Source organism: Cricetulus griseus, chromosome 5, assembly GCF_003668045.3.
Source record: "Cricetulus griseus strain 17A/GY chromosome 5, alternate assembly CriGri-PICRH-1.0, whole genome shotgun sequence".
NCBI classification, from domain to species: domain Eukaryota; kingdom Metazoa; phylum Chordata; class Mammalia; order Rodentia; family Cricetidae; genus Cricetulus; species Cricetulus griseus.
In genome coordinates this window covers 53,412,000-53,433,638 of record NC_048598.1, presented here as the reverse complement: position 1 = coordinate 53,433,638, position 21,639 = coordinate 53,412,000, and the positions used below count along the sequence as shown (strand labels likewise).

Below are 21,639 nucleotides of genomic sequence, written 5' to 3'. Positions count from 1 at the left end.
GTGGCTGGTAATGCTGATGGGTTTGTCCCTGCAGGCTTTGCTTCCCTTTGGAGTCAGCTGCAGGGAGAGTTGGGAGGGGGCGGGTCACTGGCTTTGGTGGAAGGAGGAACACACCTCCTTCCCATCTTCTTTCATATTAAGGTGGTGGGTTTGTCATCAGCTTAGTGATTTAGTGATAGTACGGAACTGGGGGCTGGAGAGATGGCTCATCAGCTAAGAGCCCTGGCTGCTCTTCCAGGGGACCTGGGTTCGAGTCCCAACACCTACATATTTGAAACTCCAGTTTCAGGGGATTTGTGGGCACAGTGTGCACATGGTGCATGGTTACATACGCAAGCAAAGCACACACAAAATAAGAACATTTGAGAGTACACCCTATCTTTCTCCCCAGGCTTCCTCTTCCTAGTCCGGTACCATGGCCCCATGTGTGCAGTGTAGAATGCTGAGTCACCCGAAAATGCACAGCAAACCAAGAAAGGCAGTCCAGGGCCCTGCAACCCCATTATGGCTGGAGTCCAAAGGAGGTTTTCAATCATACAGCTCTCACCCCAAGCTGGTTGCTCTGGTTTCACCCACAGTCAGCTTGAGGGAGAATGGGTGCAAAGGCTACCCATACCCACTTTGCAGCCTGGGGCAACCCCGAAGTTTCTCAGAACATGGCTAATAAGTATGACACCGGGCCCCCTGCTCCCTTAGTTTACGGGGCAGAAGCAGCCAATCCCACCTGACTTTGTGTCCTAGGTGAAGGCCACTAGGCTAGAGACCCCCAGAGCCTTTATGTGTTCATTTGTCAGTACCCAGTGCTGGCTTACCTCCGTGAGTTCCTTGCAGCTGGTCTTACACTTTTGCTGGGCTGCCTCTCCAGGAGGCAGACCCTGAAGACCTGCTTGGAACACCCTGTACATCCTGCCAAGGACTTGATCTGCAATTGAGGGTTGGTGGAAATGTGGGCAAAGCAGAGGAGGTGGCTGTGTGCCACCTGGACAATGGAGGCTAAACTACCCTGGTTCAGTTGAACACCTTGACTAGGACCCCATGCCCTCCCTTCTCTAAATCTCAAGAGTTCAAGCAGGTGACCTCAAACGGCTTTGGGATGTCCATGTTGCAAATCTGGGTTAGTTCCTTGGCAGGTGAACTTTTGTAGCTCTTAGAAGAGGCTCATGGGTGTCCCCCTCAGACAGTGGAGGAGATGGTCATCAGGTGCAGGCTCAAAGTGGTGTGACCTCTGCCTGCAGCCCCTCTTTGGAGGGCCCTTTGTGAGCAGGTGGCTGGGGAGAGTGAGGCTCCACTCCACAGCTCCTGCCACCGGCTTTGCTCTGGAGGTGGCTGATGAACAAGAAGGGTGTGGAGGTGGCTGGAGCCAGAGCCGCATGCGTGCGTGCGTGCGTGCGTGCGTGCGTGCGTGTGTGTGTGTGTGTAGGAGGTGACATTTGAGTGCCCCCTGGAGGTGAGTCTGCCTCCCTTCTCTGCTGCTGCAGTGGCCTTCGGACTCAAGGAGCATCCTGTCATCGGGTGGGTATCCCAGTGGACATGGACCAGCTGAGATAATCACATTTCTGATTTTCTGCCTATTTTGTGGAGACATGATTATTTGTAATGATCATCCTCTAAGTTGCTTCTGGAGCCACCCTGCTATGCACCAGTCTGGCTGCCAAGTAGTGGCTGTCTGGATGAAGCCCCACACTTAAGGTCCCCAGATACTAAGAACCCACTAGTTTTGTAGGAGGAGGGTGCTCTGTGTGGGTAGATGGCCTGCCCGAAAGGTTATCGGTGTTCTTGGAAAGTATTTTAAGTTGGGGGGTAGGAAAAGCAACCCCTAAATTCTGGGAGATTCTAGACTGAGATACAATGCAAAATGGGATTTAGTGTGCTCCACTGGGAGAGGAAACTGGCTGCCGTGTTCTTTATGAGGTCAGCCTGGCTTTATCCTCATTATTCTTCTTAGTCTTCTCCCTCCTGCTGCCTTTCCCAAGCTCCCCCAGCTTTCCTGAGCCCGCCCTTTCCTGGGATGCTGCCCCCAGGCCTGTGGTTTCATCTGGTTCTGTTGCTGACCTGCTGGCAGCACAGAGACACACATGGCTTGGGATAAGCCCAGAGCTAGGGATCAAAGTCACTGGGCTCAGAGGCTGCTAGGGACCATGAAGGTAACTGTGTCAGCTGGATAATGGGCAAGTTGGCTAGAAGTGTGGACATCTTGTATGCAGAGGGCCCTTACACATAGAGGCATCCCTGTACCTCATAAGTGGTGGTGGAACTAGAGAGGCTGGGCCTCTGGTCAGGAAAGAAGGGCAGAGGCTGGCTGAGTCCGGTGTGGAAAGCAATAGTCACTCACAGTGTCTGGAAGAGTCAGGGGTCTCAGGGCTTAGGGCACCTGGGAAGTTGGGCCTGGTCCATGGAGGTAAGACTTCAGTGGGACCTGCTGAGAAGACTGGGCATGGAGGGTAGGAGACTGGAGAGAGCTCAGCTGCCTCCCAACTTAGTTTTTTCTTTTGGTTTCATCACACCCTGATCCCCACCTTATGCCAGTCACCCTTTGTGGGCTGGTGGACATCAACATTCAGACTACAGCAAAAGCTGGGTCCTGATCTTATGGGCCTTTTGATGTAGTGGGCAAGCCAGACAAAGTTGCTCTAACTGTGAGAGGAAACCCCAACGATCGTCTGCATCCCACTCATACTCCTGCTGCCCGACTAAGGAGTACCGTCCTGGTGCTACCCTCCTCTGGCAGTTGGAGTTCATTCCTGTGAGGAGGACATGGTGTGTGGCTCGGGCCTCATGGAGACAACTTTCCAGGTGCTCTTTCCAAGGCCTGCGGAGCCTGCCATCTGCCCGAGGCCACTTGGTCTAGTAGCAGCAGCCCAGAAGATGTCTTTCCCCCAGCTCTTGCCTTCTGCTCCCCAGGACCTGGCTCTGAGGCCCTTGAAGTATCTCTGAGGTTGACTTCTGTCCCCAACCCTGTTCCCAGCCCTCCCCCCCCCCTGGGCCTGGACTTTGGCATCTGCTTTATCGGGATTCTCAAGAGGGACAGCTGGTTTATGTCCCCGGCATATCTGCTCTGGTTTTAAATAGCTTATGTGGGCAGCTGGAGGACCACATGAGCTTATATGGCGCTGGGTACTTGCTCCTTTAGCCCTGTGCCCGGCACCTGCCAAAATAGCAGCCAACACCCCCCATTGTGTCGTCCCTCCCCCCATCTTCTACTGCACATTCCTCCCACCACAGGGCTTGGCTCATGTGGCCCCAGCCCACATGCCTGCTTAAAGCCCTCTCCATGCCCTGCCCTCGGCCAGTCCCTGCTGAGGCTGAGTAGATACCGCAGGACCCGTGTGCAGCCCCTGTTCAGAGGTAAGACTAGCGGCAGGCTCTAGGAGAGGGTGGAGATGAGTGGGAGAATGAGGGATTCAGCCCTGGCACTTTTCCCTGGTCTGTGCTTGTGTCCACTCTGAGTGGTCACTAGGTTGATGGAAATCCACGGTCCCTTCTAGAGGGGAGACCTCCTCCACACTCAGAGGAACTGTATGCAGGACAGACTCCAACAAGAGTGCCGTGGAGTGGAAGGAGCCTGCATTCTTGTGGGAAGTGAATGGGAGGCCATGATCTGCCACTAAAGATACCGTGTGGTTTTAAAAGTCTTGAGTAGGTTGTTTTCCCTCCCTAGATCTTTATTTTTTTCATGAGTAGAGTGCCCTAGATCATTGTTGGGTCACTAAATACAATGAAACCCTAACCAACAGGGATCCCCAGATTGCTCAGTCTGTCTCCTTAATTCCAGGTTGAGGACCACCCAAAGCTTTCTTCTAGGGCCCAGAGAGCAGGGTAAGGCCAAGGCTATATTTGCCAACAAATTCTGGTGACACAGCTCCCATGTCCAGGGACAAAGATGCTGTCCTGGAAGCACATCCAGAGACATAGGGGCCTGAAGGGGTTTCTCCAAGCAGATGTGCTATCCACTGGGCATCTGGGACCGGGTGTGATTCCACGCCTGAAGGAGGTCAAGAGTGGCTAGCATGGAGTCAGGGGGTGATGAGTTCAGACCCCTTTCTCAGGAGAGATGAACTAAGCCTGTCAACATTGGAAGGATATTCCTGGGACTCACTATGTCCCTTCCAATGTGATCCTTGCTCCACCCAACTTGCCCTTTGGGTTGCTCTTGTTCAGTGCCTTTGCATTGTGGGCAGGCTTTCTGACTTCTGGGCATAGTGAAGGGTTGCTTAGGAGGTAATTGCTCAGAGTCTAAGAAATTTCCAGCACATTCCAAAGAGAGTCCAGCTGGGAAGCTACCTGACCTCCAGGATTCTTCCTCTGATCCTCTTCTCACAGGACAGGTCCTCAGGGCAAAAGAATCTGAGGGGATCAAGTTACCCATGCCCCTCCCATCCACCCTCTGCTGATTCCTCAGCTTGTCTCCTGGGCTAACAGCTGTAGCTTTAGGAAGATCCCAGCTCAATGCTGTGGACAAGGGCTAAAGGACAGAGCCTACACTCCTCAGGAACCACAAGGTCAGAATCTGAAGCTAATCTATTATGGGTAAATCAATGAAAGGTTCAGAGACTTCTAGTGAGTTACTTAAGGCCACACAGTAAAAGCTGGGTTTAAAACTCAGATCTTTTGATCCCCAAAGAGAGCCCTCTTTTGGCTTCTGTCGTTTTGCTTTATTACCCATGAAAGGTGACCCCTGTGGCTTGCTGTGGGGGTAGTCAGATGGTAAGAAGCTGGTGGAGGGTAGGGCCCTTGGGACATGTTTGTATTCACCCTCCAGCTTCCGCATCTCCTCCCATTTTATAGCCCTCAGGCTTAGCCTCCCTGTTTCTTTTGCTAGTCTACCTGGCTTAGGTGTGCCTCTCTCCTGGAAGCACTCCTCAGACTCTGAAGCCTGTGTGCTATTTTTGGGAGCTGGATGGTGTTTCTGGGGGCAGGGTGGGGAGTCCAAGTTGCTCCTACCTCCTCTGGTCTCAGCAAGATGCCCAGTGGCTCTAAGTTGTGCGAGGGCAGGAGAGAAGCCCCAAGTGATAAGACCCGGGGCAGCCACACACCTTCTCCCAAGAACTCTCCCCATCACTCCCGACACCCTCAGACTCATCACAGATCCTGACTGCTTCCCTGGGGTTTGGACCCGACTCCTGGGCTTAGGAGTGGTCATGCTCATCCTGAGATTTAGGTGGAGGACATCTGGTATTCGAGTCTTCTTTCAGTAGACATCTCCTTTCCACGATCTTAATAGGGGGTAGGCAGGGTGACATGCCGCACAGGGCTGCTGTTGAGAGTCCCACTTGCAGAGGGCTCCTCTCACCCCCAGTCTCTGTCCTACTCCAACAGAGGACCTGGCCTGGACCAATCCCAAACTGCAGTGAGTTCTGAGTCTGAGACAGTCTTCACTCACAACATCTGGCCAGTGTTGGCTAGCTTCCTGGAAATCACCCAGTCTCAAGGGTGGCTTTGAGCTGACCATCAGCTCAATCCAGGAGCTCCCTGCCTTTCATGGATGTCCATAGATGTGTGTTGGGTTGGGTCTCAGCCCTCTTCCCTGCCTTGGGATATACAGGGAAAGCTGGAGAAGGTAGGGGCAGGACCACACGTGTCCTACACTTCTATACCAGCAAGGTGGATCAGGCTACAGGGGGTGGCTTCAGTCTGGGCAGTAAGCAGAGCACAGGAGGAAGATATGAGAATGTTCCTATCAGCTAGTATGCTTCTGTTGCTCTTGAGCCCCACCACACCCTTTTCCCTCATAACTCTATTGTCAGGAAGGTTACATTGCAAACAACAGGGGGCATTGTCCACATTTCAGGCAAAGTGACAGTGTCTGGGTTAGGCACGGATATGCGTCTGGGAATTGGGTTATAATAATGTGGGTTGTGTTAGTTCTCAGGCCAAGCACTATCTACACTATCTCTAATCTGTTCATTCTGCTGCATACACACAGGGGAGAAGCTTCCTGAAGGGAATTACAGTGTAGGAAAATGAAATGACCTCTGCAAGGTCACACTCAAGGGCACCAGAAGGCTCTCACATGGAGGCCTTGTCTCTCCACCTCTCCCTGTGGCTTCTTTTGACTATGAGTGTACATAATTACACCTGGCCGTGCCTAGGCGTCCACTCGTTAATATCCGCTGGAACCTCATAAAGTCCCCTAGCCAGGATGTCTGTACTCCCTCCATCATTCAGAGAGAACTGGGGTTCAACCGTGCTGCAAACACGCCAACATCTCAGCAAACTAAGAGAAGAGAGCCTGAACCCAGCGCTGTCCCTGCCACAGTTACAGGGATAGCTCAACCAGTTGCCCAGGGACTCTTTAAAGCTGGACTCTTCACTGAGATGATGTGGATTAATACTCATCTAAGAAGTCATACAAAAGGGCTGGGGAAATGGCTCAGCAGTGAAGAGCATGTGTTTAAAGACCCAAAGGGGTTCCTGGCACCCATGTCAGGTGGCTCACAACCACCTGTAACTCGAGCTTCAGGGGATCTGAATTCCTCTTCTGAATGCCATAGATACCTGCTGTGTGCGCGTGCGCGCGCGCGCGCACGCACACACACACACACACACACACACACACAAACACACATATGCACACACACACATAATAAGAAATAAAAGAAGTCAAAAAAGAGAAAGAAAACAAAAGTTTCTTGTGTCCCTTTGCCCACATTCCCCAGACAAAACATTTCCAAAACAATACAATGTAGTATCACGACTCGTGTGTAGACACCGATCCAGCCCGTCCACACTCTCGCTTAGACTGCCCCTGCTTCACTTGTGCTGTGTTCTAACCTGGGTATGTTCATGTAGTCGTTCCTACAGTCAAGACCCACAGGGGGACCTGTGACGTGGCTCAGTGGTAAAAGCACTTGCCACCAAACCTGACAACCCAAGTCTGATCCCCGGGACCTATGTGGTAGAAGAAGGAAGCCAGGTCTTCTTTGACCTCCACACATGTTCTGTGACACTTGTGTGCACACACAGAAATAAATCTGTAACTTTAAAACCGGCCAACAAGGTCCCTTGTTCATATTCTAATTATCATTTCTGCTTCCCCCATGCCCTCTACATGAGCCCTGTTGCCTCGTTCGCCACATTTATAATCTTGCCATTTGAAGAAAGTTGTAAGAGGAGCCATACAGCATATGATCGTCACAGTTGGCTTTTCTCAAGCTTGAGAAAATGCACCAGGCATTTATCTCTTTTCTTTGCCGAGTTCTGTGCTGTGCAGGACTAGAGTTGGTGTCACCAGTATCCCAGGGGAAGCTCTGTGCCAGAGTGAAATATACAGTGAGAACAGAAATAGGGTGACGGTCACTAGGACTCTTTGCTCCCCTGAGAAGTGGAGAAACACGGCTAACATTTCTTTGAGAATTACAAATAGGAACATAAGAAATCCATTGTGGCATGCCTGCTCAGGGGCAGGGAACGGATGAACACTGGTTAGCTGCCTTGCTGTGACTCAGGTATCATGGTTGCCTCCCTGAAGAGGGAGAAACAGACTTTGCTTGTGGGTTACACAGTGAATTCTCCTCCCGGGTTCTTTGAGCCCTCCACAGCTAGGGGCAGAGGGCTCCCGAGGAAGGCAACCTCCTTCTTACTACCTGCAATGATGTTTTTCTCTTTCTGGAGGGAGAGCCAAGGCCATGTCTGACGCGGAGGAGGTGGTGGAGGAGTACGAGGAGTAAGTATTGTATCCGGGAGCATCCTGTCTTTTATGTTGTCCCCTCACACCCGGCCAATGAGTCCCCAGCAACCCTCACGTCCTGATAGGAGTGGCTGCGCCTGTTTCCAGGATTGAGAGTTGGGATTTTTTCCCTTCCTTCCCATCTGGTTAGCAGATCCCAGACAACCTCAGGCTAGGGACTTTGGGAATTCGGGGGTTCAGTTCCAGGACCTGGCTTTCAGTAGGGAAGCTGAGCAGTTGGGGCTGTTGAAACTGCTGCCAGTTTAACAGCTCTCCTGAGGTCACAGAAATGGTGGCCTCCCCCATCCTGCCCCAGGGCCCAGGATTATCACTCCTTTTCAGAGCCCCAGTCCCTCACAGAGCTTGTCTACAGGCCTGTCCTGGAGAAGCCAAAGGTGAGGTACAGTTAGGCAATCCAACAAGTATTCTAAGTAGAGATGTTACCAGGGAGGCCACAGGGACCTGCACAGAACCTCCTTTCTCTTTGGGCTGCTGTGATATGAATCACGAAGGACTTAGCAAAGGGATGTGATATGCAGATGTGGCCAAGGTTGCACAGGAGCTCAGGAGAGAGGGAGAGTGGGCACTGAGATGGGCAGAGGCGGCTGTGTGGAGAAGGTAGGCAGCATTTGTAGAGACTTGGGAGGAAAGGGCTTTCTGGGAAGGACACTGCCTGGGAGAACCTCAGAGGTGAGGTGAGGGGAAATGGGAAGAATGCTGAAGATGCTTGTTAGCTTAGAGGTTTGCTGGGGACAGCGGCAAATAGTACAGGTTAAGAAGGGTGGGCCAGGCTGCTGGGGGCCTTTGCAGGGCAAGCCAGAAGATGGAGTGCCATTTACACAAGAAAGGAGTGGAAAAGGGGGCTGGCTGGCTTCAGGGTAAGGTCAGTGAGTGTGTGTGTGTGTGTGTGTGTGTGTGTGTGTGTGTGTGTGTGTGTGTGGCGTGTGCAGGGCTCTGACAGTGTCTTCTTTCTTTCATACTCAGGGAGCAGGAAGGTAAGTTCTCACGGAGATACATGAGCACACATTGACGGAGAACAGTATGGCTGGAAAATGACCCACCTCTTCTCTCTTCTCTTTTGCCCTGGTCTTCTCTTCTGAACAGAAGCTGTGGAAGGTATGTTCCTCAGTTATATGGGGAATCAGAGAGGAGTTTTGGGAGGCCTGTGTTTCTGAGGAAACAGCTTATCTTTCTTTGCCCTGAACTCCTAGCTGAGCAGAGATGTCCCGAGTAATCACTTTGCATATATATGTATATATATGTACATATATCTGCATATATATATACATATGTATGTGTGGTATGTATAAAACATAGATTTTTACCATGAAAACTTTGAAGTGTTATATAGATAGCAAGAAAAGAATAATGACCCCCACACTCTCATCACCCAGACTCCGCAATCATAAACATTTGGTCAATCTTTCATCTCTACTCCAGCTGATCCTAGCTGTTCTGAAGAGGCACCCCAAACCATTCTCAGATACATACTTTACTATTTCAGCACACATCTTAAGATATGGCTTAGCATTTAAGAGCACTGGCTGCTTTTCCAGAGGACCTGGGTTCAATTCCTGCTACCCACATGGTGGTTCACAACTGTCTGTAACTCCAGTTCCAGGGGACCTGACACCCTCTTCTGGCCACTATGGGCACCATGCACACAAGTAGTACACAGACATACATGCAGGCAAATTATCCATACACACACACACACACACACACACACACACACACACACAAATATATATATATGTATATACACACACACACACACACACACACATATATATATACACACACACACACACACACATATATATATATATATATATATAAAGTTAAATTAAAACAGAAAAAATAAACACCATTAAACAAACAAACACAGTCACAATGCCATGAACAAACCAAAGAACACTCCATTGACTACATTTTCAAATGTGGCTGTGAGTCTGAAAGTGCTCCATTACCGGGGACATTTTCTATGGGCTTTATTACAACCTGGCAAAGGTCCCCTTGTCTTGGATATGACATGTCACCCTCCTCGGCTTGGGTTCTGCTGTTTCTGGGAAGTGTGCTCTCTCTCCCTCCATCCTTCCTCCTGGAAGGCCCAGAACCATCCTCTGGCTCCTGGCTTTTACACCACAGGCAGGATGAAGCCTGGCTTGCAGTGGTTTGGCAAAGGCATGTCATGTGTGGATACCACAAAAGGGGTCTCAGATGGTCTAAGGAGCTGCACTGTGCCTGCTCCTCAGGCTTTCTGGGAAAAGCAAGGGGCATCTTGTGCCTTTAAGCCTATTCTGGGTCATGAAGCCAAGTAGGAGCCAGAGTAGAAAGGGTCCACAGATGCCACTTCCGGTTTTTAGGAGCCTTTAGAAAGATCTCTCACCCTGGCCCATTACCGAGTTAAATCTCCAAACCAAGGCTTTTTGTTGTTGTTCTTCAGGCTGGTCTCAAGCTGTGGCAATCCTCCTGCCTCAGCTTCAGTACTTATTATTATAGGGATTATAGGCATGAGCCTGTCCAGCTTCCAAAACATTTTAAATCAAGAGTCCCGCTGCTTCCAACTTCCTCCATAGAAGGGAGCCATCTGCTAGGCATTCCTTTGCCTTGGTGGGTTTTCCTTCTAATCACAGCAGGTTCTGGGTATTAGGGTTTGGGAAACAGACTTCAGCCAGGTTTAGGAACTCCAGCCTGGCTACTACACACAGCAGGTTCTGTCTGGGAGTCAAAGTTCTCAGTGGAGCGAGTTCCTTGCAGCATCTGTGTCTGCCTTGTGTGTCCTGAATGGTCCAAGGCATGGCCTCTGGCTCACAAGGGAGAGGTCCAGACGAGCAGCTGAAACCTACAGGGCAGATAGTCCTAAGGGCCTTTGTTCTAGGGCGAACCATCTTCCCATTGCTGCTAAGATCATCCTTCCCACCCCCTTCTCTTACCTCTTTTGGTTTTTTGATACAGGATTTCATTGTGTAGCCTTGGCTGTCTCAGAAGTAGCTCTGTGAACCAGGCTGGCCTAGAACTTCACAGAGATCCCCCTGCTAGTTTCTTAAGCTCTTCCTTAAGCAGAGATTTGCATCAAGAACAACGGGAAAACATAGTCAACCTCCTCAGATTTTGAGCCCATGCCTCCCAACAGGCCAGGCCACCCCCTTGGTATGGCCCCCAGTGTGGCGGTCCCAGATGTGATCCTGGGAGTCTGTAGGCGTTTTGCGGGATAGTTCCAAAACTCACTCAGGGCAGGAATATAGGAGAAGTTGGAATTGGGGGAAGTTAATTTTTCCTATTTTCTGGTCCTGGGGTCCACTATCTTAGTGAGAGAGAAGCCGAGCCTGTAGCTTAGAAGCAGGCGGGGCCTGAATGCTTCCTAGGAGTGGTTGGGAACTGACTGTCATGATGTCCGTCCACTTGAGGCTTCGGGATGTCACTGAGGTGTGAGGCTGCCATGTTGCTTGCGCGTTGGCTTGAGAATCGGAGTTCAGGCCTAACTCTGAGCTGGCTGTGGCCTGCACTGCCACCAGGCTTTTTGCTGCACACTAACGTGTTCCGCTTTGCCCCCTTTGCCGCTGTCACCTCCTGCGCCTGGAAGAGGAAGACTGGAGAGAAGATGAAGACGGTAGTATAGCTTTTGCTGTCCTGTTCCTGTCTCTGCTCTCCTGTTTCTCCTGGGCTCTGGGCTTGGGCTAGGAAGGTCCACAACTTCAGAGGGGCCAGGGCCCTAGGGCCCCTTGCCCATTCCTTTTTTTCTGTCTTGATTTTTCTCTGAGGTGGGCAGTGGGATGGATCTGGGCTGTGCTGTCTTCCCACCCACTCCACATGTGGTCACAGAGGGTTCTTATGGCAGGGATGAACCCCAACTGCTCCACTGTCCATGGCAGTGTTCCATGTGGGGACCTTCCCTGTTTTGCCTAAGGCACGATGGCCAAGGGGTTAGGGCTCTGAGGACAAAGACATTGAAGGGTATCAGAGGAGACTGCAAATAGCTAGAGCAGAGAGGACATGAGGTTAGCCTTCAGATGTGTGCTGCTGGGGCTGGACTTGCTCCCAGCGATAACAGGAGGGCAAAGGAGACAGAATAGGGTGTAATTTTAGGACCGACTTATCCACAGTGACATCCAGGGAGGCCCTAAGTGTGACCTGCTCATTGAGCTTCTATGTGGCCACTGGGCAAAGGGCACATGACACAGAGAGATGAAGCCTAGGGTGTACGGAAGAGGTATTAGCATGGTGGCCTCAAGGTGGACCCCATAACTGTCCTCCTCCCTCTACTCCCATGCTCCTGGCAAATCTCCTGCAGGATTAAAAGAAGTACCCCAGACCTCAGTGGGGACCCAGTCCTAGGAAAGGAGGTCAGAGAAGATGAGCAGAGGGGTGAGGTGCCCTCTTTTCCTCCGATGATTCTCTCTGTCATGAGGTGTTTTCTTCTCCCTCTGCCAAGGGCCACCACTTGTCAGTCTATCCATCACTGAATGTTACAAGCACTTCCGCTAAGCCGAGTCATGATCTGGATGGCATCCTGCCTCCCTAATCTGTCTGTCCCTTCTGAATGTTGGGAGAGGCGGGGTCTACATCCTGCCAAGCAAATGATGAAAATAGAAATTCCTGGCAACCTTCTGGGTAGCACAACTCTCTAAATATTGGGTGTTTCATCCATCCGCCCAATCTCATGGCTTTGGTCTCTGCCAGATATGGAGGGAGGGTCTACAGACTTGATAAGTCCTCAGGCTCACAACAGACCTTCCTTGGCACCTCAGCTTAGTCAGGGTCTGTCCTGTGGTGCCAGGCGCTGAATGGAGCCTCCAGGGTGAAAAGTTAGGGAAGACGATGGAACCATATCACTAGGGAGGCCCTAGGAAAGGCAAGTTCTAAATTGGGCAGAAAGAGGCTGGACAGGCCCTTACCCCAACTGGTCCCCAGCGGCGAGTCTCGCTGTCCTCCATCAATAGTGCTCCCCAGAGCACCCACTACCACACCACATGCTCCCACCTCAAATATCTGGCTTGTCCAGAAGTCCCCAGATGTCAAGTAGCTGTCCACACTGGGGAAGACTCCATTCTGATTTCCAAACTCCCAGGGTAGCAAATCTGGTACACTTACCAGGCAGATGGTACCCTTCGGTTAGGTCTTCCCTTTCCTGCAAAGGAGTAGACGGTGAACACTTGGGCTGGCAGATCCACAGTTCCTGCTACACTTCCTCACTTGTGGGGTTGAGGCACGGATGAGAGGGCAGATGAGTGAGTGGGGTTACATGCCTGTGACACTTTGCTTACAGAAGTAGCCCTGGGCATGGTGTGGCTAGGGCTCTAGTTTGTTGACTTCTGGTTTAAACCAGGAACAAAGCAGCATCCCTTCTGTCATTTGAGGCCATGGCTCCCAGGTCATGTGAACCTGGCCCTCTTCCACCCCTCCCAGGCTGATCTCTGTTCTGGGGTGCTGTCTGGTTGCTGAGAGAGGGGCCTGGTTGTTCATGGTGTCTGGTTCACCTCTCCAGAGCAAGAGGAGGCAGTGGAGGAGGAGGAGGATGGTGGGGCTGAGGCTGAGCCTGAGCCTGAGGGTGAGGCTGAGACAGAGGAGACCAAAGCAGAAGGTATGCCAGGGTGAGGGGACAAGGGGCTCAGGGGTGGTGTTTTAAGATGCCAGTTGTCCAGGTGCTGTCTAGCTCATGTGCCTGAGATGCCTGACTGGGCTGGGGGATGCAGCAGTCCATTTTCTGGTTGATGATCATCAATCCGGTGCCTCTTTCATGGTTGATTCTACACTAAACAAAGAGGCTAGCATGCCCAGCATTGGGCAGTGCCCTTAGGGAAATGAGCTCAGTACAGGACCTACTTTTGTTGATTGCTTGTGTTTTGTTTAGAGGTTGGTCCAGATGAAGAAGCCAGAGATGCTGAAGGTAAGTGCTGCTGGATGTCAGTCCAGGAGTTGGGTATGATGAGAGAACTTGTCATAGTAGCTTTGTGAAAGACCGTGCCTGGGAATTCCACCAGAAGTTATATAGGAAAGGGTTGGAAGGCAGAACTTGGTAGCACTTGCAGGGCTTGGAAGGGGCTCTGAACCTTTGTCCTCTACCTCATAGATGTGGCCTTAGTGCCCAATAGGAGAGGGAACCAGCATCTATCCCCCTGGTCTTTGCAGGGTAGTGGACTCAGAAGTCACACTCACACCCCAGGTTCCTGGTTCCCAGGCAATGCTAATGGGGTCTGGTGTTTATAGGATGGACTTCCAAGACATAGATGGTTCGTGCTGTGGTGACATTATCATCAAGGTCCTTGGCAGGCTGCTGCCTCTATCAGTTGGCTCCAGTCACTCAGACACAGGGTGGGAGGTTGGGGGAACAGCCAGCCAGGCCTTGGAACCATGCCCAATAGTTCTTTGGTCCTATGGCTGCCAGGAAGTCTGGGGCCCAAAACATTAAGGCAAACCTGAGAGGGGCTCTAGGGTTGGAGCCCCGGGAACCTTTCCACAAGCCCCTGCCTCATTGTAGAGGCTGAGAAGCAGTCTTCCCAAGCCAGAACAGGTGAGAGGAGGCTCTGAGGGTCCGGGTCTAGTGTTCGGAGCCCGTAGACACTGCCCGTAGACTCTGTGACCTCATCTTCAGGCTCCCCACCATGCCTGTTAGTGATTATGGAAGTCCAGATTTAGCATGGTTGGGAGAGACTCCCTTTGCAGATGGGTGAACAGAGACTTGCAGGTGTGCAGCTCAGGGTGGAGCTGGGAAGAGTCAGACTTGCTGACCCCATACCTCCTTCTTTCTCCTCCAGATGGTCCAGCCGAGGAGTCCAAACCCAAGCCCAGGTGAGTGGGATGAACCAGTGATAAAGCCCTGGGGGCAGAGGCCAGTTAGGGAGGCTGACCAAAAAGAGACAGGAATGCCTGTGGTATATGGAGCATGAGCAGGAGCTGGAGTAGGCACAGACTACCACAGAGGGTTGGACAAGTTTTATACTGCCGGAAGACCTCTGCTGGAGGGGAAGAATGGGAGATGGACTGCAGCCTGCACTTCACTACCTATTTTCTTCTCTAACATGGTAGGAGTTACATTCATCTACAGAATGGCGTTAGGACTAGTCATAGCCTTGGACAGACACACTGCCTATCCCACAGGATGACTTCCGTCCTGGCTGGGGTGGGACCTAGGGGAAATTTTGGGGAGCTAAGTAGTGAAACCATACCAACGTAGGCATGACAGCTTTGGAGAGCTTCAAAAGGGCATAACGGGACAGCTTCGTCCCATACCTGGTTCTACATCTGGTGGCTTTGTGTGGGGCCAGTAAGACAGGGAGCATTTCCTTCTTGGCAATGCTTATCCTGCCAGCAGATGGCGCTGTAGCACCTTCATGGCCTCCAGTGGCCTCTGTGTGTGTGTGTGTGTGTGTGTGTGTGTGTGTGTGTGTGTGTGTGTGTGTGTGTGTGTGTGTGTGTTAATGTGGTGTGGTGTGGTGTGTGTGGGGTCTTAGCTCTGTTCATCCTCTGTGCTGGTTGCTTTGTATAGCTTGGAGCAGCTCCTTTTAGCTCCCGAAGGCCCAAGAGCATGCGAGGAAATCAAGGATCAGAGATCTACGCAGGGTCTCAGGGTCGCAGGGTCGTCATCTAAGCTCAGCTCTTCTGCTTCCCCGCTGTGTAGTTTTAAGCCTCCATTTTCCTAATGGAGCTCAGTGCTGCCCCCTTCTGGGATTTAGCAAGACGACAAAGTGAAAGTCTGAGCTCGTGAGGTAGACCTCGGTGCTGACAGTATCACAGAGCAGAACACTCAAGCAGGAAGACAGCCCCGGGGGCTCCAGGAGCACATACGCCCCCCTCCAGTTGCTTTGATGACCCTGACCCTCCACTCCTCTCTGCAGCAGGCTCTTCATGCCAAACTTGGTGCCACCTAAGATCCCCGATGGAGAGAGAGTGGACTTTGATGTGAGTGGAGGCTGCAGGTAGAGCGGGACAGCCTAGGGTGATGATACGGTCTCTAATGAGAGTGTCAGATCTCCTGGTCTTGTGGGCTGGGGCTGGGGCAGGCCATTGGCAGGCTGGCACAGGGTGACAGAGTCTCAGGCTCCTAGCCCTGGCAGTACCTTTTACATTGAGCCACCCACTTCACGGGTCCGGGCAGGCTCAGCCAGGCTCTCCCCACAGGACATCCACAGGAAGCGCATGGAGAAGGACTTGAATGAGCTGCAGACGCTGATCGAGGCTCACTTTGAGAACCGGAAGAAGGAGGAGGAGGAGCTGATCTCTCTCAAAGACAGGATCGTATGTGTCAATCTTCCACAATCCACCTCATCCTCCTTCCCCCGCCCCTGCAGCCTGCCTCAAGCTGCCAACCTGTTGGATAATGTTCTCCTTGGGTCCCTGCCACCTGCCTATCAGTGTGGATGCTCCTTGCCAACAGGAGCCTGATAACTTCTGGCTCCAGCTGGGCCTAAGCAGACACCACTGGCTGTGGAATGATAGTCAAATGTCTGTGTTCTCCCTGTTCCTCTTTCCTACCCATGGGGCATAGCTGCCTGCCTCACTAATGCAAGAGACATGGGATCACCCTGTGGGATCCTAGACGACATCTGGAATTCTCTGGGAGATTATTTGATTCCTTGTTTTTCTGTAGCCAACCTACTTTCCTCAGATGGGCACTGAGGCCACGTATCTTTGAGCACAGAGAAGTTGCCAGGGCCGGGGCTGGGGCCAGAATGTGGATATAGCCCTTAAGGGAGACAAGAGGATCCACTCGGCATTTCCCACAGGATTGAGAAGTCTCCAATGGGCTTTTAGAAGACCCCCCCTCCCCCCGGTGATGGGCCACTTGCCTCTGCATCCCTGGAGCAGGCTGAGGACAGAAGCACACAGAAGAGAGCCACCTCCCAATTCCTGTACTGGGGATAACACCCCCCAGGGGCACACACAGGAGTTTCTACCTCTCTACCTAGGAAAAGCGGCGGGCAGAGCGGGCAGAGCAGCAGCGCATCCGAAATGAGCGGGAGAAGGAACGACAGAACCGCCTGGCTGTGAGTGAGCCTAGGCCAGCCACTGAGCCCCGGAAATCCCAGTGCCCTCTCTATTCACAGACATCAGCTTGAGAGGCAGCATTTATCACAGACATTCAGGTTATTGGCTCAGTGTTGACAACACACCAGTGAATGGGACAGGCATGCTGGGGCCTTGTGCTCATGATTTTAAGACCTCTAGGCCCTATCCCTTTCCTAGTATAGGCTACAAGGGGACGGAGGGCCTCTCAGCCTGGGGGGATGTGAGTCGGTGCTTCATTAACTCATTCATACAACAGTTCATTTGCCCATTCAGTAAACTCCAGTATGCCCACCTTGTGCCAGAGGGTACCTCAGAAAGCTCCTTGTCCAGTGAGAAGAAAGCTGATCTCATTTGTAAAGAACACCAGCTTCAACCCAGAGTTTGGTTTCCCACCCTTGCCATTAATGTATTCATTTGCCCTCCCTGAAATCAGGAAGAGAGGGCCCGGCGTGAGGAGGAGGAGAACAGGAGGAAGGCTGAGGATGAGGCCCGCAAGAAGAAAGCTCTGTCCAACATGATGCATTTTGGAGGGTACATCCAGAAGGTAAGTGGGAAGCAGCATTGGGCTCCAGGAGATCTCAGTGTATCCTCAAGGCTGCCTTTGGTTGGATCCATGAAGAAATTCCCAACTGCTGTGGCTAAAGTCTAAGGTCTCCCATGCTTAGCCTCCTGAACTGGCTGTTAGCCTGACCATGGCTTTACTAGGAGGGGTTTGCTGTGGGCAAATGTTAGAACACTAATATGCCTCTTCATGCTGGCTCCCCAAGGTGACTGGGTGCCACCGGGAGAACCTTGGGTCCTGGGGTCAGAGCTCTGGTTAGAGACCTGATTCTGCCACATACAGCAGCATGGCCTGCACTAACCTATGATCCTGTTTCCTCACATGGCCTGGTATTGCCTGTCCTGCAGCTTCAGAGAGGTGACAAGCTAACATGAAAGTGTGTGCCACACAGATGTGGGGTGGCTTGCTCGTGGACACTTGTACCTCCCCTCCCAACCACAGTCAGGACTGGAGCCTGATTTTCTGTATGCATGGAGGCATCAGGATATTTTGTTTCAGATATTAAGTCCCTAGTTCTGCCACTGTGTCTCTGTCTTCATAGTGACTGTACCAGGCAAATGTTATCAAAATTTCACCTCCCTAAGCCCTAGACCTGTGCTTGGCACAGAAGGCAACCCCTGCTGAGCAGTCAAATCACTTTGTCCTTACTGTCTTCCCGTTTCCTACCTGCTTCTCTCCGTGTCTCTGTGGCGGTCTTGGTCTTTCTCTCTGGGTCTTTCTCTCATGGTTTCCTGGTTTAGCAAGCTCAGGTGGGTACAAAACCTCAAGTCCTCTTCCTCCTCCCTTTAGTTGTAGAGTGCTCCCTGGGAGGGGAGCACACCCTGCAGGAGGAAGAGTTGTGGGAGGAGGGAGTCTGGAAGAGACTGGTAATAGGCCCCTCCTTGCCCCTGCCTCAGTTTCTCTGGGGGAATCCAGAAGGTAACGGTGTGTCATGTTGCTAGAGCAACAGGATAGAAACCCCGTATTCTTCAGACCTAGCCTTACTCCCCAGGGTATTGGGAGGGCCAGGGGATAGGGAGGAGCTCTCTCTAGACAAGTGTCCCTGCTCACCACCCCCTTTAGACAGAGCGCAAGAGTGGGAAGAGACAGACCGAGCGAGAGAAGAAGAAGAAGATCCTGGCTGAGAGGAGGAAGGTGCTAGCCATCGACCACCTGAATGAAGACCAATTGAGGTGGGGCAGTTGGTTGGGTGGCCCCTGGCACTCTATTCTCTCTGGGTAGAGGTGGGGTAGAAGGTACTTCCCACTATCAACCACCAGGGGGAGTTACTCCCTCACACATTTACCAAGGCCTCAGCAGTCAGGTCTCCCTGGGCGAGCTTTCTCTCTGAGATCCTGCTTGCCCCCCTTCACACAGGAGGTGGGAAGGAGGATTGAATTAGATGTTCTACAGTACCGGGAGTGCTTCTTTATAACTCCGAGGACTCCCAGAACTCTGCTCTGGCAGCCCTTGGTGTCTGTCCCTGAACACTGGGGGTCTGTGTAGGCCAGGGTGAAGCCAAAGCCACTGGAGGCCTGTCTTTATTGCTCCTCACCTCACTCCCACTGTGTCTCCTGCAGAGAGAAGGCCAAGGAGCTATGGCAGAGCATTCACAACCTGGAGGCTGAGAAGTTCGACCTGCAGGAGAAGTTCAAGCAGCAAAAATACGAAGTGAGCTGCTCTCTGTGTCCGCCCTTCTGCCATGCTCCTGGTTGGACCTAGTCCTCACCACTGCTGACCCTCAAAGCCCCATTCCCTGTCCCCCATCTTCCCTTTCAACTCACTCGCTGGTCCCCAACAATGTTCTGGTGCATTTCTCTCCACCCCACCCCCCATTTGTACCCTTGCTTCTAACACTGAACCTTTTCCCCTCCCAGACCTCAAAGAATAAACCCCAGCTTCATCCTTTGCCTTCCCTGCTTTTCTTCCAGATCAATGTTCTTCGAAACAGGATCAATGACAATCAGAAAGTGTAAGTGTCTACATCCTGCCTCCCCCATCCTGCTGTGAGGGTTCTGACCCCAGCCCTCCCCCTACTCTTTCCCCTACTCGCAGCTTCCTCCTTCCGCCTGAGCCACCACTTGCCTGTGCAGGGTGGGATGGGATGGTTGTCATATTCTACCTGCTCCAGAATGCCATTTCAACCCTTAGCTCCCCTTAGCCCACCCTCTGCCCCCCAGGAAACTGCCTCCCCCACTCCCTCCATCTGATGGGGTTCTGATTCTCCTGCAGCTCCAAAACTCGTGGGAAGGCCAAAGTCACCGGACGCTGGAAATAGAGACAGTACTGCTCTCACCAAAGCTCTACCCCTTGCCTGTGTCCCTGCCCTGAGCATCTCAGCTCTGGGTCCTCCTGGACACCTGATGCAGACTCCTGTCTGGAAAGTGGGAGCTGTGCTAGCTAGAAGCCAGTACTCTGCCTGACCCCTATGTCCAAACCACTCCAGTAATAAAAGACCAGCACACTGCACACCAGGAATGGTATTTCTGTCATTTCCCTCAAGTGTCACAGGGAACCAGTACCCTCATATCTGCTCAACTTGGAGGAACTTATGCCAGTCTGGTCTTCTTTTACCCACCTACAGCTCTTACCCACCTACAGGGGAGGAGCCGATGCCTGAGTAACACACTTACATTCTCAGAGCCTGGGAGGGAGGTGCAAACAGTGGACAGGGTTTGTGATTTTAGCCTTTGTGAGTCACCAGGAACAGCATACTGGAGAAGAGGGCTGTCGCATAGGGAGGGAGCATTCCTCATGTGAGTCATTTGCTGGGAACAATGGGCCTCTTTGGATGGTTCCTGTTGTCTTTCTCCTCCTGGCCTGGCCACTAAGAGCCCACTGTCTGAGGGGCAGGGAGCCCTCGAGGGAGGAAGGAAGGATGGTTTCATTGGGCAGCTGTTCAGGCCACAGCTGCCAAGAGGCTTGGGTTAGTCTGTGTGCCTCGGTTTCCCCTTTCCCGTGATCTGCATATCTTCTAGGCCTTAAAGATCCCAGAGCTAAGAGCATGGTAGTAGCACAGTTTCTGAGCAGATGGACAGAGAATCCACAAGAGATAGTAGCACACCCAATTCAACAGCTCTCTAGGGCAATCCCGCAAGGGGGCAGGTTCTCCTGTACCAGCTGGCCTTTCTCAGCCTCCCTCTGCTGACATCTTTTCTCCTGTTCTCCCTTTGTCAGCCATCAGCAACTCCTGTGAGTCCTGTCTCAGAACTTTCCCCGTGATATCCCAGGCATAGTGGATTCATCTCTCACTGTGCTGAGCATCTGGGCTCAACTTATGTCTTCTAGCACACACTATTAAGTCAGACAGTTCCTATAGGCATCACTTGTCCTGCTCTCTGGACACCACACTCCCTATTTATCCTGAGCTATGTGCCTGTAACAGACATTAGTGATCAGACATGAAAACAATAGGGGCTGGCTTCACTTACTCATCCATCTCTATTAGGTACTATTAATACTATTAGGTATTATCTGTGATAAAAATACCAGTCAGAAGCAACTTAAGAAAGGAAGGGTTCATCTCGGTCACAGTTTAAATAACGGGGGGGGGGAGGCACAGGAAGGGGCATAAGGCACTTGCTCATGTCTCCGTGGATCAGGAAGCACAGATAGCTTGGACAGGAGGTGGAGTAGGCCCATAACCCTCAAGTCCCATCTCCTGGGCCTCATGCCTTTCTACAGCCTCCCAAACAGTGTTGCCACTGGAGAACGAAGTGTTCAAACACATAAGCCCGTGTGCATGTGGGGCAGAGCAGTGTGTGTGTGTGTGTGTGTGTGTGTGTGTGTGTGTGTGTGTGTGTGTATGAAGGCTGTATTTCACATTCAAACTGTACCACATCCATCTCTCACTATGTCCCGAGCTCTTGGCTATATGCTGGGCACTGTGCCAGTCACAGAGTGGCTGTGATGGCCATAAAAGGTGCAGATAGGGCCATGGCAGGCAGGTGGACTTCTGGAGGAAAGTGCCCTGAGTCCTAGTGGGAAGGAGGGGAAGTCAGGGGAGAAGTGTATATGGGGGGCATCTAGAAGCAGCCTGTTCTACTCTGAATTTTTCCCCAACTATCTTTTCTCCTAAGGTCTTCGGGGTGTTGGGAAGATTTTTTTTTTTAAACTCAAATGCTCATCATTTCTTTGTAGTGAGGATATTTGTTGTGAGCTTTTAGCTTTTAGGTTGTTCCCACGCCCCGACCCCAGTCCACAGTTTTCCTTCAGTTATCCTCAGTCACCAAGAAGTGCAAATACAAGTAGTTTGAAGAGGTACCAAGACGGGGGAGGAGGGTGGTAAAGGAGAAAGGGGAACATTCAAACAACTTTTTATTACAGCATAGTAGTACTACTGTTCTATTTTTATTATTGCTTACTTTGTTAGTCTTTTGCTTTCCCTAAATTGTCAGCTTGAGCGTGTGTTGGAAAGCCATCA

At 51.7% G+C, this 21,639-nt stretch overlaps 1 protein-coding gene across 8 annotated transcripts; it reads left to right on the top strand.

Annotated features, from left to right (window-relative positions):
* Positions 1-7,625: 7,625 nt before the first annotated feature.
* Positions 7,626-19,685, top strand: Tnnt2 (troponin T2, cardiac type). Of its 8 annotated transcripts, XM_035445718.1 has the most exons (16): positions 7,626-7,663; positions 8,812-8,848; positions 11,255-11,279; positions 13,155-13,168; positions 13,199-13,250; positions 13,521-13,556; positions 14,425-14,458; positions 15,508-15,568; positions 15,788-15,904; positions 16,576-16,653; positions 17,109-17,219; positions 17,978-17,986; positions 18,300-18,409; positions 18,797-18,887; positions 19,148-19,188; positions 19,449-19,685. In XM_035445718.1, exons 1-16 carry the CDS (start codon positions 7,626-7,628, stop codon positions 19,492-19,494), a joined length of 900 nt encoding a protein of 299 aa, XP_035301609.1. In that variant the 3' UTR covers positions 19,495-19,685. The 8 variants fall into 8 exon arrangements, with proteins under 8 accessions (XP_035301609.1, XP_035301607.1, XP_035301606.1 ...); XM_035445716.1 differs by lacking the exons at positions 8,812-8,848; positions 17,978-17,986 and adding an exon at positions 10,485-10,508 and having other exon boundaries at positions 11,248-11,279; XM_035445715.1 differs by lacking the exon at positions 17,978-17,986.
* The last annotated feature ends 1,954 nt before the right edge of the window (positions 19,686-21,639 follow it).